Raw genomic sequence first — 15,107 nt, 5'->3', positions numbered from 1 at the left:
ATATTGCCATCACAGGCAGCACCTAATAAATGCAAACCTGAGGTTAAATGTAGTGGACCCAGACCCAGAGGTCCAGCCTATAGTCTCTTGCTTTGTGACCTTGTACCAGTTATCTGTTGCCACAGTGATGATGAGCAATAACAAGCCACCACATCAGTGCACACCCACTTAGGAGCGTGTTGGAGGGCCGAGCGGATCTGCTGATCAGAGCTGGGCTCCGTGGGCTTGCTCCTGGCTGCAGTCAGCTTCAGGCTGGTGAGCACCTCTCCTGCTCTGGGCTGAGCGCTCTCCTGTGTCTGGGTCTTCTGTTGAAACAACTGCCGATTGAGCTCTGTGCTAGGATGTCACTGTCTGCCAGCAGGCTAGCCTGGCCTTGTTCTGAGGGCACTGGCAGGGTCCCCAGGAGACTTGGAACTGGAACGCCGTCACTCCCTCTGCGTTCTGCTGGCCAAGAAGGCCGTGATGGAAGAAGCCACAGAGTCATATTGCAGAGGGGGCAGAAATAGGGAGGGGAAGGGTTGGGGCCGTTTTTATAATCAGGCTGTCACAGGTCTGGGGCAGGTTTTTGGACCACTCTGAGTAACCATTACCTTGCCTGTAATGCACAGGTCCTGGTTCAGCCCAAGGAGACAACGTAAGTGAACATACTTCTAACTAAAATTCAGTGCAACAGCTCAAGTAAAGTTAACTAAGGGGCGGTGCAGGGGGTACAAACCAAACTCTTAAGCCTTTATATGTAGATGCTGGTGGTCCAAGCTGGTACTGGGAGATTCCCATTTATAAAATCAGAAAACACCAAAGAGTTCTGGGGTTCCGTGCTGGGCTCAGACCAGCCCAGGCCCAGCCACCACAACCCCAGGCCAAGGACAAAGGCCCCATTCACAATGGTTACTGCCCCGCTAGAAGTCACAGCGAACTTCAGAACCGTAGCATTGTTTGTCTCGGAGAATAAACTGGTCTTGTCCTTGTATTTTGAAAAAAGTGTTATCTTTATACCAAATCATATTACCACTTGGCCAGTTTTTTAGATGTTGTCTCACCTCTTACCTCCTGTCAGTTCCGTGTGTATTTTAACAGCATCCCTGGTGACGGTGGTTGGGGGTCGCACCAGCGGTTTCCAAGTAGCAGTCCTCACTGTGGACACCATGCAGACCTGGTGCTGAACAGCCTCGGGACTGAATGCCTTCCCCCGGCCAGTAGGCGCTGGCCCTCAGAAGGCCACTTCTGCTCACACTGAGATGTCCAGAAGTCATACTTAGTCTGTATCTCTATGTCGCCGAGGCTCTCCAGCCAGAACACCATCTTCCCAGACCCTCGCGGCTCTGTCAGTAGCTCTGGGCAGCGGTGTGGTCCCTGAGCGCCGCGTGGCGCTAAGGAGCAGAGGGTTCCTGGGGTAAGCGGGATGCAGAACTTTCGGAACTAAAATCGACAGGTAGGGCAGAGCAAGCAACCTTCTGCACACAGTGCTCTGCTAAGTGCTGCTGCAAACATCAAGTGACCTTGAATTGGATACCGTGGATTACATCGCTCATTAACCAGATGAGGATCTGTTTTGTTTGCACCTCAGACAGTGCTTGGGAGATCCAGGCACACTGGAGCCCGGCAGCGCGCATTTCCCAGGCTGGTGAGCGGGTGGCTGCGCGGGGAGGGAGAGCGGGCCGAGGGTGGGCGCCGCCTGGGAGCCGGGGCTGTGTTTCCCAGGCCGCCTGCATCTTAACCCTCTCAGAGGCCAGAGGCAAAGACAGCCTGCTGGAAACCTGAGGCCGCTCTCCAATGTCTTGACTGAAGTCCCCTCTGGGCCGTTAGTATCCTGTCGTAGGATTTCCTCTTCCTGGGGTTGCATTCCTGCCCTCAGCACTCTGAGAACTTCAGGCGTCCCTGAGCAGTTCCCTCAGGTTCCCGCGTGATGATGCGGTGCTCAGGTGACTTTCTGAATTTTCCCCGAGGGGTTTCTTCGTTGCACTCTGACGACTAAATCCTTCCTTTTTTCTTTCTTTTTGTTCTTTTTCTTTGCCTTTTCCTGAGTTGAAAACACTGTATGGGACGGGGCGGTTGATCCTTAGCACAAAGATCAGTTTGGGGGAAGAAAACAAAATTTATGATCACGCTTTCTTCAAAATGAAAATACATTATCTTTGAACGTTTTAAATCGTATTTTGTAATGGTATTGTACGTTAGTTTATATTTTTATAATGTGTATATCCAGTGACCACTTTTCAAGACTTTAGTCAATAAATAGAAGATGCTACATAATCTTACGTTTGAATTAGGTTGCATTTAAAATCTTTATTTTATTTTAAAATATGCCTTTAAAACATCTCTTTTTAATTTGCAGTTTAATTTCCCACTATCTTCCAACCATACATCTTGAGTTTCATTATTAAAAATTGGTTGATTTGGGGGATTTTTTGACCAACTACAGATAATAAGTTTTAAAACTTTATTTATATGGGATCAAAGGGTAAACTGAACATATTAGATTTCTCCGGGAAAAACTTCAGCGGGAGAGGGTTGGGCGGAGACAAATGGCAGCTCAGCGGCAGTCCAGGCTGCCTGGCACTCAGCGGGCTCGCCGCTCAGAGCTGCCAGCGGCCAGGGCGCTGCCGCCACCAGGGGACGTACTCAGGGAAGTGGCTTTAGAGGCCCCTGTACGAAGTGGCCTCGCCTTGGGGATTCTGCGTCCCTTGGGGCTTTCAGAAAGTAGAGAGAGGACAGTGAACAGGTGCAGAGCACCTGCCTGCGCCTGGCCCTGAGCTGGCTGTTTTCTTCCTTCCTACAAAACACTGAATTATCCCCCCGTTTTACAGATGAGGAAACGGAGGTTCTTGGAGGTGAGGTGATGGGCCTTGGGGAGGAAGTGAGGGTTCGGAACCTAAGCCCCACCGCCTGCGCGCCCCGCCCCGCCCGTGCTGCGAGCCCCGCCGTCGCGCGAGCCGCCAGCAGGTGGCAGTGCATGCACGCCGCGGCCTGCGTGATGGCGCTGGATTTTGTTTTTCTGGGTTCTGCATCATTGTCAAAGAACACTTCATGTGAGTCATCTGAGCAGTTGGTACATAGCTTATCTACCCACTGGAACAAAAAAAATCCAGTACCAGCGTCAGCTAGGAGCGGAGTTGCTCTTCGCGCTCTCCCTGAGCGCGGTGCTGCGTCCCCGCCCCCATCCCCACGGGGCTGGCCGCGCCCTGCCGTTTTTGTCGCTCGCGGCCAGGGGGCCTCCTGTGCGTTTTCTTTCTCTGAGTTCGCACGCACCCTGGGGCTGCGCGGGATGCCAAGAAAACGACTGCTTTCAAAGCTCTGTCACCACGCAGTGCTGACATGTGTGCGCCTCCAAAAGGTTAGGGCAAAGAGCTGGACCCGCCGGCTGGCCCTTTGTGGCCGCACGTCCAGCCGCGCCCCCAGTGGAGCTTCTAGGTTCGCGACAGGCACCGCGCTCGGAGCAGTCTCCCCGCCCCGCCGCTCCGTGCGCGCGGCAGCCTGTGCAACCTCGCTGTGTCCTGAGGGGGCGCCCTTCTGCCTGGGTTTGGGGGCGTCCTTAAGTTTCTTTAGAGTGACCCTGTGGTCTGTTTTTTTCTTAATGACATAGATGAGCTCCTTTGGTTGGCTTTTGGCAACTGCCTTACATAAAGTTTTCCTGCAGACGAACGTATTCTGTCTCTTTCTTCAGAGGGCTGTGGCCTGGGCTGCTGGCTCTAGTGAGCTGCTGTGGATGGCCCCCGTGGCACAGGCAGCTTTATTTGGCGGACTCGCCGTTCATCTTCATTGACGGGAATGTAAACTCAACGACTCGACACATTTTTCTTGTGCGCTAACGATGTGTTTGGTATTGTACTGGGTGCTATAATACGTGGCCTTAAGTTATTTTTCACTAAACATGAAATTGGTGTGAAAAAAACTAATACAATATTAGCAAAAGTTATCATTTTATCATCTATCAACTTATCAACTTATCATCATTATCCTCTAGTAAAAGTTATCATTTATAAGTTGGGAGTAATATTGGTCCCTCGTTTCTCCACTTGAAGAACACATAAAACTACTTTCTGTTAGCAAAACTGGGCAGTGTTTCTGGGTGCGGCAGATGGCAGATGGCTGAGTGAGGGTGTCCGCTTGCTTCTGCCCAGCCTGCAGAGCGGGATGAACCTCCAGATATGCTTCGTCAACGACAGCGGCAGCGATAAGGACAGCGACGCCGACGACAGCAAGACCGAAACCAGCGTGGACACCCCCTTGTCTCCCATGGTGAGTGCAGAAGCTGCCGCTGGCGCTTGTGTGTGCTCTTCTGGGTGTTCAGCTCTTTTCTGTCGTTACTCAGGAACAAACGTTGCAGAAATTTAAAAGGAAGTGTCTCTTGACATTCCTGGACGTGGCCCCTAAAATTCGACTGCAATTGAAGAATCAAAACTGTGATACAGTAAGGAGACGTAAGCCCTGCTAAAGTAGGCAACTACTTTCATATTAAACCATAAGAAAAAGCACATACGCCCTAAAACATTATAAAGGAAAATATGCTGTATACCAATCCTTCCCCATTGGGGTTAGAAATGTGAGCACAGACGAGCAGCAGGACACACTGTAAAAGGCAGGGCATGGGAGGAGGGCAGGGGTTGGAAGACTAGCACATCGAGATGTTGCTCAGAGAAACTAGCAAGATCACATGTGTAAAGCATCCGCTCCTCATTCTTTGCACACATATTAAGGGTAGCTTAATGATCCTGGGAGCCTGTTGCTGGAATTCTTTCCTTTCTATGAGGTCCGTTGAGCATCTTTCTTACAAAGACCAACCAAGAGGAAACAGTGTCGGTAGTGCGTGCACTGCGACGTCAGAAGTTCCGTGCCTACCAGAGGCCCTGTTGGCTTCGGGGGCGCCGTGCCGCCTTAGCTCTGGGTTCAGTGTTCTGCTGTGTCTCATCACTTCAGGGAGGCGTTGAGACCAAGAATCAAAACTTCTCGAGTTTGTCATAAATATATTCTCCCCATTATTAATGACACTACTCTTTATGCTAAAATCAGAGTCTATGGTTGACACTGAGGAAATAAACTACCTTTTTTAATGTTACTTGAGATTTGTACAGATCAGATCAAGCAGACAGCTGCGTTGGCAGGGACTCATGGCAGCTCTGAGACAGGGCTCGGGATGCTGGGGCCCGTCGCCAAAGATGGCGCCCAGCACGGCGAGCTCAGGCCTGCTCTTTTTTTCCTTTCGCAGAGCAAACAGAGTTCTTCCTATTCTGATAGAGACACTACTGAAGAGGAGTCTGAATCCCTGGATGACATGGATTTCCTCACGAGGCAAAAGAAACTGCAAGCCGAAGCCAAAATGGCCCTCGCCATGGCCAAACCAATGGCCAAAATGCAAGTAGAAGTGGAAAAACAGAACAGGAAAAAGTCTCCCGTCGCTGATCTCGTAAGCAGCGAACGCTGAGGTGCAGCCAGCGTGGGGGACACTGCCCCCGTCCCTGCCCAGAGTTACGCAACCTGGGCTTGTACGAGGCACTTTGTAAAAAGCACTGTCATTGAGAAATATTTAAGTTTTTCTTTTTCCTTCCGACCATATCGCTGAAAGATACATAGGCAGCCGTTTTCACAGAAGTCAGCTTTGCTCTTGATTCATAGCTGCTGTGTTTCTTAGGGTCAATATTAGATGTCATGGGAATATTTTAATTCCTTTGAAGCAAGCACAGTTTAGGAACCTGTTGGTTGTGGCAAACCCACTATTGCTTTGTTCTCTTTCTCACCCTTTCAAAGAAGAAAATAGAGCCTGGTGGGTAAGCACCCTGGGGCTTGGAGCCTAAGCCTGGCTGTGCCGCTGACCTGCTGCAGGGCTCCGGGCAAGTTACTGAAGTCCCAGTTTTCTCATCTATAAAATGGGAGTAATAATAATGCCTGTGTCAGAGCACAACTGTGAGAAGTCGGTGACCAAAGCATCCAGAGCACACAGCACTGTGCTTGTAGCAGGGTATCAATTAATAAATCGCTGATGTGAGCAATGCAGTCCACATCACTGATGTCACCTGAGCTCCCTGGGAATTCGTTTGTGGATATTAGACTGACTCACGGTTGTCACAGCCTGGGTTAAAGACCTATCCGAAAGCTTGTGATTTGAGTAGTGTAGCGTTTTGATGCCAAGCGCATTTTAGACCGTGTCGTGTGTGTGTAGGGCCTCATGTTGGGAACGTCAGATTGGGAAAGCTTTTAAGCACAGAACCTGAACTGAAGCCGGTGAGTGAGGGCGGGTCTCCTGGGAGAGGATGGGGTCTTCTGTTGAGTCCTTGCTGCTCTGCTCACACCTCTGTTTCCTCCCGTTTGTATCTTCAGCTGCCACACATGCCTCACATAAGTGAATGCCTGATGAAAAGAAGTTTGAAGCCCGCTGACCTGAGAGACATGACTGTTGGGCAGCTACAAGTGATAGTCAACGACCTCCATTCCCAGATAGAAAGTAAGTGCAAGAAGTGCTTGAAGATGGGGTCCTAAATGTAGACCAGAACGGCATAGACCTGTTTCCTGGATCCGCTTCCTTTGTCGTGTCACTGGGTCCTTCCTGTGAGCCTGCAGGGAAAGGAAGAGAATCACATGGCTCTTTTCTTGTTTTGTTACCGTAAAATGTTCAGTAAGACTTGTTCAAGGTTCACAGGGATTATAGGGTTTTTTATTCATCTTACATCCCCAGCTCCTAGCACAGTGCCTGGCATGTATTTGGCTCACAACATCTGTTTCTAGAACACGTTCAGTAGTTACAGGTCATTTATTAGACAATTATCCCCTCGACCTGTATGTCCGTTCATTTTAGGACATCAAATCAAATTCGACTTATTTTGTGGCGCTCCAGGTGGTGAAAGTACACATGACCAGTATGTGAACATTACGAGGTAACGGAGTGTGGGCCTTTTTCCCCAGAATAAAGAAGGACCTCCAGCAGAAGTGGCGGGGGGTGGGTGCTCACTCGAGGTGACTGGTTGTACAGAGCAGGGCAGCTGCTTGGCCGATGAGAGAGAACATGCCCAGTGGGGCGGTGTGGTCAGTCCACGTGAACCCAGGTGCCCCCAGCCTCTGGAACACGGGATTCCGTACAATCCTATGGACTTAGAGATGAGAAGTCACCTAAGAGATGTGCCAACCAACTGCATTCAAACCAACCGACTATAGAAGAGCATTTAGGAGCCAAGCAGGGACATCTGAACACTGACGGAAGGTTTTAGTAAAGACTTATTTATTTATTCAGGTACGATAAAGGTATTGCAGTTATGTTAATTTTAAAAACAAAGAACCTTTAGAGGTACCTATTGAAGCATTTACAGATGAAATAATATGATGCCTGGAATTTGCTTTAAGATAATCCAGTAGGAAAAGGGGAGATAGTCGGGATTGACCGTGAGTTGACAGTCGTTGAGGCTGGTTAGATGCACTGGGCGTGGGGACTCCTTAAACTATTCTCTTTGCTTTTGTCTCAGTGTGAAAATTTCCATAATAAAAAGTTTAAAACTTCATATGGGAAAACAATTCCGATGCGCTATAATGGCACCTGCTGAGAGCCAGCCCAGAAGGCTGCCCTGGGAGCGCACGGCTGGAGCCGGACACGCTGTGTCGGGTGACACAGCCAGTGTTGGTTTAAAGGCAAGAGAAAGCTTTCACATTTTAATTAGGAAACCATAGATTCACAGGATTTTTTAAAAATTCTGCTACGTTTTAATGTTAGTTGAGAATAAATTACTAGGAGTGTTATTCTTTCAAGGACTTAAAAGGCTTTCTAATGTTTCACTATGGGAGTGTCTTCCTTAGACTTTAAATAATAAAATGGCCCCCTAGTCCTTTTCTGAACTAGATGAAGTTTTAGACCTCTTCGTATGCTGCTTTTTCTCCCTTTTTTAAGTGGAAACTAGTCTGATGTAAAGGCAGATAAATGCTTCATTTTAAGCCGGGATCTCTCAAAGCCTTTGCAAGGAGGACCCCGCTGAATACGTCCTTCCATCCTTTGTTTCTGGGCCCAGAGCTCTTGCTCAGTTAACGCCTCCCCCCGGTGTTGGTGCATTTGGACCTAGAAGCTTTAATTCTTAGCCCATCTGAGGGGGAAAAGCAAGAGAGAGCCCATTACCTGTTCATGTGTTTCAGGGGCGGAAGCCACACTAACCCAGAGCACTGAGTTCACAAGGATTGGAACTGTCTCCGTCTGTGTCATTCCTAGTTTAAGTCCTAAGGAATATTTCCTTGGTACCCACTGTCCCAAGGTTTCGGGGGTCGCTTCTTCAGGTTTTGCACAGCTGGCTTTCCAGTGTCTTCAGATATGCCTTTTCCTAGAACAGCCTGCACAGAGGGCCTCTCAGGGCCACGCAAAGCCTGTGACATCCCTGGGCGCCTTCCCCCCTGCAGGGCGGATGATTGAGCGCTGTCAGGTGCGCGGGCACCCCCAGCTCTCGGTGGCAGGAGCATCCTCTAGATGAATAGCGGAAAACTTAATATGCCCCAAACTTTTTTGTTCACGTTTCTTCAAAACAAAATCCCACTTTTTCTAACAAGCTATTTTCCTAACAGCTAACAGTTTCTTTTCCCAGTTTAATGTGAATATAATTGAAAATACTTTACTGTTTTTCTTCCAACACTTCTCTAATTTTGCAAACTACTCATATTGTCAAATTGATGACTATCCTGGGCTTATCAGAAGCCAGTATAAGCCGTTTATATATATATATATATGTGTGTGTATGTATCTATGGTACGTGTATAATGATCTATAAATAGTTACACTTTCGGACTTAGATACGGTCTTATCTGTTCGTAAATGCTCTCTCTCCTTTGCCGCAGGCTTGAATGAAGAGTTGGTCCAGCTGCTTCTCATTCGAGATGAGCTGCACACAGAGCAGGATGCCATGCTGGTGGACATCGAGGACTTGACCAGGTCAGTGCTGCCTCCCCCTTTCCAAAGAGGGAACGGAGCCTGGGATGGTCTGGAGTTGAAGACCTGAGGCAAGAGCGAGCCCTAGAGAACTTCCTCCCTTACTTCCCTGAGGAACTCACCTGATCGCTGCTGAGCTCAGCTGTTGAGATGGAAGGGACGTAGCCAAAACTGCTCCTTTCTACGTGCTTTGTTTTTTCACAACCTTGTCCCTTGTGAGAGGTTGTCAGTGCATTAGCGCTTCTTACACCCCCACCTAATCAGGTCAGCAGTTATGGCCTAGGAGGCCTTTATCCTGCAGGACCCCCGAGGAGTTGGCCCTGAGCCATTCCATGCTGGAGTGTTTCCAGCCCAGGAGCAGTCACGTGGTGGGTGCCACATAGTGGCACTTGCTGTTATGTGACCCAGCTCTTGATCGCATCTGCCATGCCCAGAAGGCAGAGACACTGGCATCTTTCCACAGCACCAGTGCCACCAGATTGCTCTCACCATGGGGACACTCCAGGACTTGACTTTCTAGCTGGGCCCGGCTCCAAGCACTCTCTGTCAAGAGGTAAAGAATGCTTCCTTCCCTGGGGGTAAGGAAACTAGGGTAATGCTGGTCGAGAGCTGGCATTTCTTAGTAGTTTTCCTTGTAGAAAAGCCTGTCCCCCTAGGTATATAAAGTGTGTTGCATCCTGTGCGCATCCCTACTATCTCATATTCGTTGGGGCACCTTTCCTGAGACAGGACATCCTTCACCGGGAGGGAACAATTACAGTTAATCCCAGAAATGGTATTCGGAGAGCAGAAGGCTCCCCGAGGAAGGAAGGAGCACTGCTCGTCACAATAACACGAAGAGTTAACCACCTGACCCAGAGCATCCTAGAGGAGCTGGAGGACGCAGGTGGTGGAAATGTGCTCGACAGCCGCCGCAGGACTCCACTCAGTGTGTGACACTGCATAAGAGGTTTTCTCGACGCCATGCTATATAAATAGTCTTGGATATTATGTTGCCATGCCCCTAACAAAAACAAAAACAAACCCCAGTAGGCCTTCTCGTACCTTCTCAGCGTATTTGCCTGCGTCTGAAATACCACAGCCACACTCGCTACCACTGCCATCTACAGATGTGTTCAGGCCCTGCACCAATCCTGCAAGACACGTCCCTTTTTGTTAGTCTGAGAAGTTTGCATAGAGGTGTTACATGGGAAATCAGTAGTGAAATATACAACCAGGACATGCATCTTCTGAAAAATATGTAGTCACGTGTCACTTAACGACAAGGACGCGTTCTGAGAAATGCATCATTAGGCAGTTTCGTCCTTGTGCGAACACCATAGAGTGTGCTTACACAAACTTAGATGGTGTAGGCAGCTACACACCTAGGCTGCGTGGTACTAATCTTATGGGACCACTATTGTATATGCGATTTGTCCTTGACCGAAATGTCGTTCTGCAGCCGTGACTGTAGACTCATGGGTAACTGCTGTGACTTGCCTGTGACCACAGAGACCCGTGATCTGCCCCTCAGAGCAGCGCTGGCATTCCTCATTGCAAGGACACTGAGAGGCCCCCCTTCCCTCAGAGTGTGAAGCTTTTAGATTTGCAGTGTGTCATCCTAGACCTTTCAGATGTGATCCTGGGAAGTGGGGGAGGCAGAACCATGAGGTTAAAAGGAGAAGAGTCCCTAATAGAATAGTGTTGGAGGAGCCCTTTAAATTGGAGCAGATGGGGAGAAGTTTCTGTCTATTCCTGGCTGCAGAAATACAAGCTCGCTCATGGGGTCATCGAGAATACTTAGGCGTTCCTAAAGGTAGCAGTCCCAGAGTTTGCAGCCAGATCCCAGAAGGCTGAGAGCGTGGCCCTGGGACCTCTGGGAAGTTCTGTTCACCTATTCCCTTTACCTGTCCAACTCCTCCCGTTCCAGGGTCAGTTTGGATCAGTGGTTCTCAGTTTTGGCTGCACATTGGAACCACCTGGGGAGCTTGATAAACTATGGATGCCTGGATCGTACCCCCAGAGGTTCTGACTTAGTTACTCTGTGGAGTGGCCTGGGCATAAAGCTCTCCAGATGATCCCAGTGCACAGCCGAATTGGGGGACCACTGGTTTAGACGCCGCCTAAGTGCTCCCTGAGGCCCCAGACTGGGGTAGGATCTCTTCTCTGTGTTCCTGGCAACACACGGCATCCCTCCCGTGTGGAGCCCAGGCATACTGTGTTGTATCTGTCTGCTGTCTCTCCCCACCTGACTGTGAAGCCCTGAAAGCAGAGATGACATCGTTCTCCTTCATTGCTGTGTCCCCAGAGCCTAAGACAGGGCCTGCCAGGTACATAGTGGGTCCTCACTAATGATTGTTGATAAAAAGGAGTCCTATGGGGCTTGAGTGGAACAAATTCTAATAAGGATTTTCATATAAATAGTTGATGAGAACTTTTTAGTTTTATGGACGGGAACCTTTTCCCTCCTTTGTTTAAAATTTTAATGAAATTTGCCCTTTTATGTATGTCTCAAAATAACACCGAACTTTCAATATTTTCTAAAGCTAGTTCCTGTCTGTTCTTTTCTCCCCTCAGAAAAACCCCTTGCTGTAGGTGTGTGTGCATGTGCACACACGTACACACAGGTACACGTTGAAACGCTGCTCTAAGAACTATGGCTTAGCCACGGTGGAATCTTAGCTCACTGTGCATCAAAATATTCTTGAGCTGAATTTGTTAAATGAGGCCCATGAGCTACTTTATGAAAATGATCGAGGTTCGTTTATCCATGTCAACAGGGCCGTGAGATGGGCTGTGTGACTTTGCTTAGAAGAGAGGGCTGGTGACATCTTTTTCTTGAGTCCCTTTATTGTTAAATGCATAGCACCACGTATCTGTGGGCTGCAGAATGTGGCAAGGACACTGTTGTCACTTCCCTATTTCAGGAAGTATTTGTGGTTTGTTTTCCCCGTACCATAGATATGAGACATTCTGCAAAGAACTAGTGAGTGAAACTTGACGTCATTGACTACCCAGTCTAGGCGACACACCCAAACTGCCCTGAGCCTTTGATTCCAGCTGGAAACCATGCCCTTAGATGCTTTTCTCTTGCCAAATTTATAATTTCCTAAAATCCTTCTTCAAAACATTTGTCTTTTGCTGCCTTCAGACCTTCCCACCCTCTGGCAAGATGTTTAATTAGTGCCGGTTCAAGGGATGTGAGCGGCCTGGCCATTCTTCCCGCTCTGTCTCCACTGGCCGGCTGCTGGGTTGGCCAAACTTTGGGCTCACAGGCCATAATAGGGCTTGATGAATAAGAAGACTCATGCCACCCTCACTGCCGTGACCGTGCGCTTAGCACTAATGCATGGGGGAGCATGCAAACATGGGAAGTCTTTACATCCATGAAGGCCTACCACTTTAGCTTCTGTAAGAGTGGAATTGGATCACTGGCTTCAGATTGGTAATCTGAATTAACAGGAGCCTCGTTAATACTCAGATTTGTGTCTGTGTGCCTGTGTTTTGGGTAAAGTCATCACAGAGTTACTTTCTATCATAACACCTTGTTTTGACTTTTTGCTTAACGCTTATTTTCTCTCCACTGTCCCCTTGTTTGCTTTTTGTTCCTTTCTTGTCTGTCTCCATTGGGATGTATGCTCTGTGAGAACAAAGTCCCCATGGTCTGCCCACCACAGAGTCCCCAGGCCAGGAGCAGTGCCTGGCACAAGAAGGCACCTACTAAACATTTGCTGAGTAAATTATCCAAATACGTCTCTCTTTCCATTTTTAAAAACAACACTGTTCTGCTCAAAGGTAGTGACATCTGCCAGCCTCAGATCAATCCAATGTCTCATTAGATACAAGGAATCATACGCAGAATAGAAAACAGAAGAGGGCACACCTATTTGAATTAAGCACTGCGTCTTCATTCCGCGGAGTGCCTCTGACCCTCAGTTTGGAGGATGTTTTAGCCGTTGATTGGAAAGCAGTTTGGGTCTTTCTTCTTAGCACTAAATAATTGTATTATTAATTTTACAGACATGCCGAAAGTCAACAGAAGCACATGGCAGAGAAAATGCCTGCAAAGTGAGCAGAAGCCATCCACCCAGATGACGAGCTAGAATTTATTTTGCTTCTGTGGTTGTAAAAATGCTGTTGCTGAAGGTGGCGCAGAGACAAACATCAGTGTTAGTCATTGATCATGTCTGAAGCTTAACGTCCAGTGATCGGCCTTTGCTTCTTAATTTATTTTAATTTTTTTACTGTGCCACTGAATATCAGGCATTTTAATAAAATATTGTTACAAAAAATGTACAGTACTTACACCATCACAAATCATGGTTAATGAAAGAAGGTAGTTTTAACTTTATTTTTATTGGTTTAGAGCTTTTAAGTTGGAGCAGTATTTGACCGTTGGCTCCTTTCCTTCTTCCCTGTAGTTTGAAGAACTGTAAATGACGGTGCTATACAAGTCCAGCATACATGCCTGCCTCGTAGTGAAGTTGTAGCTCTCCGTAATTGATATATTTTAATCAGTCTTCAACATTTTGTGAATGTTGACTACCTGAAGTTCATTTTTAGATGTGCTATTAACATTCTGTTGGATTCAGAGGGTTCTTTGAACGTTTTATGTATAAATATGTAAAATAAAAATTAAAACTTTGTTTCATATGATATGTCTTTTTGCTCACTAGCAAGCCCTACCCTGGCTGTATTTCTCCCCTCTTCACTCGTCCACAACTGAATGCCCCACCAGGAAGCTTCTGTCAGTGCAAACACAGCGTGCTCCAGAGGACAGCAAGGCGGCAAATGCTGGGAAGGTTGTAAAGGGTGTGAATGTGAATGAGGGTGTCTGTGGTGGAGGTGTGAGGGGAGGTGTGTGCGTGTGTGCGAGGGTGTGTGTGAGTGATGCAAAGAAGACAACATCGGCAACATCAGAGCTGGCACTTCTGTTGCTCAGAGGTATCGATCTGGCACGTTAGCGCTTCGCTGTTTAATAGCTGCTGGTCTTGTTAGAGCTTGTTACTGTGTCAAAACTCCATTGACCAAATTTGCCACATGAACAAATGATGCTTGCCTTTGTGCTTTTCCTAAGGCCAGCTGTTGCCATTTCAAATTTTAACCGCTTCTGTTGGTCTCATGAAGAATAATGGCAAGTCTAAAGTAGATTACAGATTGTTCCCCAATAAGTAGAGAGTTTCAGAAAGTCGATGTAATTAGCTAATGTCCGTGTAGGTATTCAAGAACCATAAGCTAAAGCCAAAAGGAGTCGTCAGCGTGCCAGAACCGCCCACAGGCCCCCCTGGTTCCGCTTTAAGGTCCATGATGTGGTCTGAAGACGAAAGTTGAGACAACTGTCTACCTTCCCCTTTCTTAGAAATACCCAGGTAGATATTTTAAGTAATTAAGAGTTGCCAATTTTCATCATCATCTTGGCAAAATATGCCATCTCAAATTGAACACTGACCATCCTTATGGACCTCAGTCAAGTTATTTCATTTGGAACAGAAGCATAGCACAGCATGAACACACTCGGGTTCTTGTGAGCTGGCTATTGAGCAGGACAGGTTGCTCACCACTGAGCTAAAGGGCAGGGCCCAAAGTGCCCCTGAAGTCCCGCACCCTCTGTCCGTGATCTCTGGGGTGACCCCAGGCCTGAGAATCCAGGCACGTCTGCCGGATCTTTGCTGCTGCAGCTGGGGAAACCAGCGGTCAGGAAGCCAGTGGTTGTCATCTTTAGCTGCACAGTGGAGTCACCTGGGAATTTCAGAAACCACTGGGGCCTGGGTCCCACCCCCACAGATAGGATTTAATTGGTCTGGGTGTGATCTGGGCATCAGGATTTTTTAAAGGCCACTTGGTGTGATGCTCATGTTGCATACCACGGCCTTAGACTTTCTGCTGCTTTAGCTTTCCTTTAACCATTTTTTTAGCATCTGGTTTTTTCTAACTATAATATATTCCCATTAATCTGAAACTTTGGGGGACAGACGACCTGGGAAGAGCACTGCGAAAAATGCCTGTGCCCACGTACGAGCGGTCGTGGGACCTACACCTCCTCCGGGATGCCCGTGACCTGGAGGCCTGATGCTAGAACTCAGCCCACCAAGAAAGAGTCTCTGAATTCTGTACATCCTTTCCAGAACTGCCAATTCCAATCAGAATTTAGAAATGAGTTTTCTCTTTGTCTTAAGCAGTGAAATCTCTCTGGTTAGAAGTGTGTTCTGAAGAAGTCCGTGGCCTCTAAGCTCTCCAG

At 48.0% G+C, this 15,107-nt stretch overlaps 1 protein-coding gene across 9 annotated transcripts in view; it reads left to right on the top strand.

Annotated features, from left to right (window-relative positions):
* The window catches only part of SCHIP1 (schwannomin interacting protein 1), a 145,993-nt gene extending 132,473 nt beyond the window's left edge, over positions 1-13,520 (top strand). For 5 of the 9 annotated variants that reach the window (XM_070583013.1, XM_070583012.1, XM_070583016.1 and 2 more), the window contains 5 exons: positions 4,122-4,239; positions 5,207-5,404; positions 6,316-6,439; positions 8,800-8,893; positions 12,890-13,520. In XM_070583013.1, coding sequence (XP_070439114.1) covers positions 4,122-4,239; positions 5,207-5,404; positions 6,316-6,439; positions 8,800-8,893; positions 12,890-12,941 — 586 coding nt within the window. In that variant the 3' untranslated portion in view covers positions 12,942-13,520. Of the gene's footprint in view, positions 1-4,121; positions 4,240-5,206; positions 5,405-6,315; positions 6,440-8,799; positions 8,894-9,353; positions 9,444-12,889 lie in introns of all 9 variants that reach the window. The other 4 variants (XM_070583011.1, XM_070583017.1, XM_070583020.1 and 1 more) reach the window with 1 other exon arrangement.
* The last annotated feature ends 1,587 nt before the right edge of the window (positions 13,521-15,107 follow it).

The sequence above is a fragment of the Equus przewalskii genome, chromosome 18 (genome assembly GCF_037783145.1).
Source record: "Equus przewalskii isolate Varuska chromosome 18, EquPr2, whole genome shotgun sequence".
NCBI lineage: Eukaryota > Metazoa > Chordata > Mammalia > Perissodactyla > Equidae > Equus > Equus przewalskii.
This window is presented reverse-complemented; position numbering and strand designations above follow the sequence as displayed.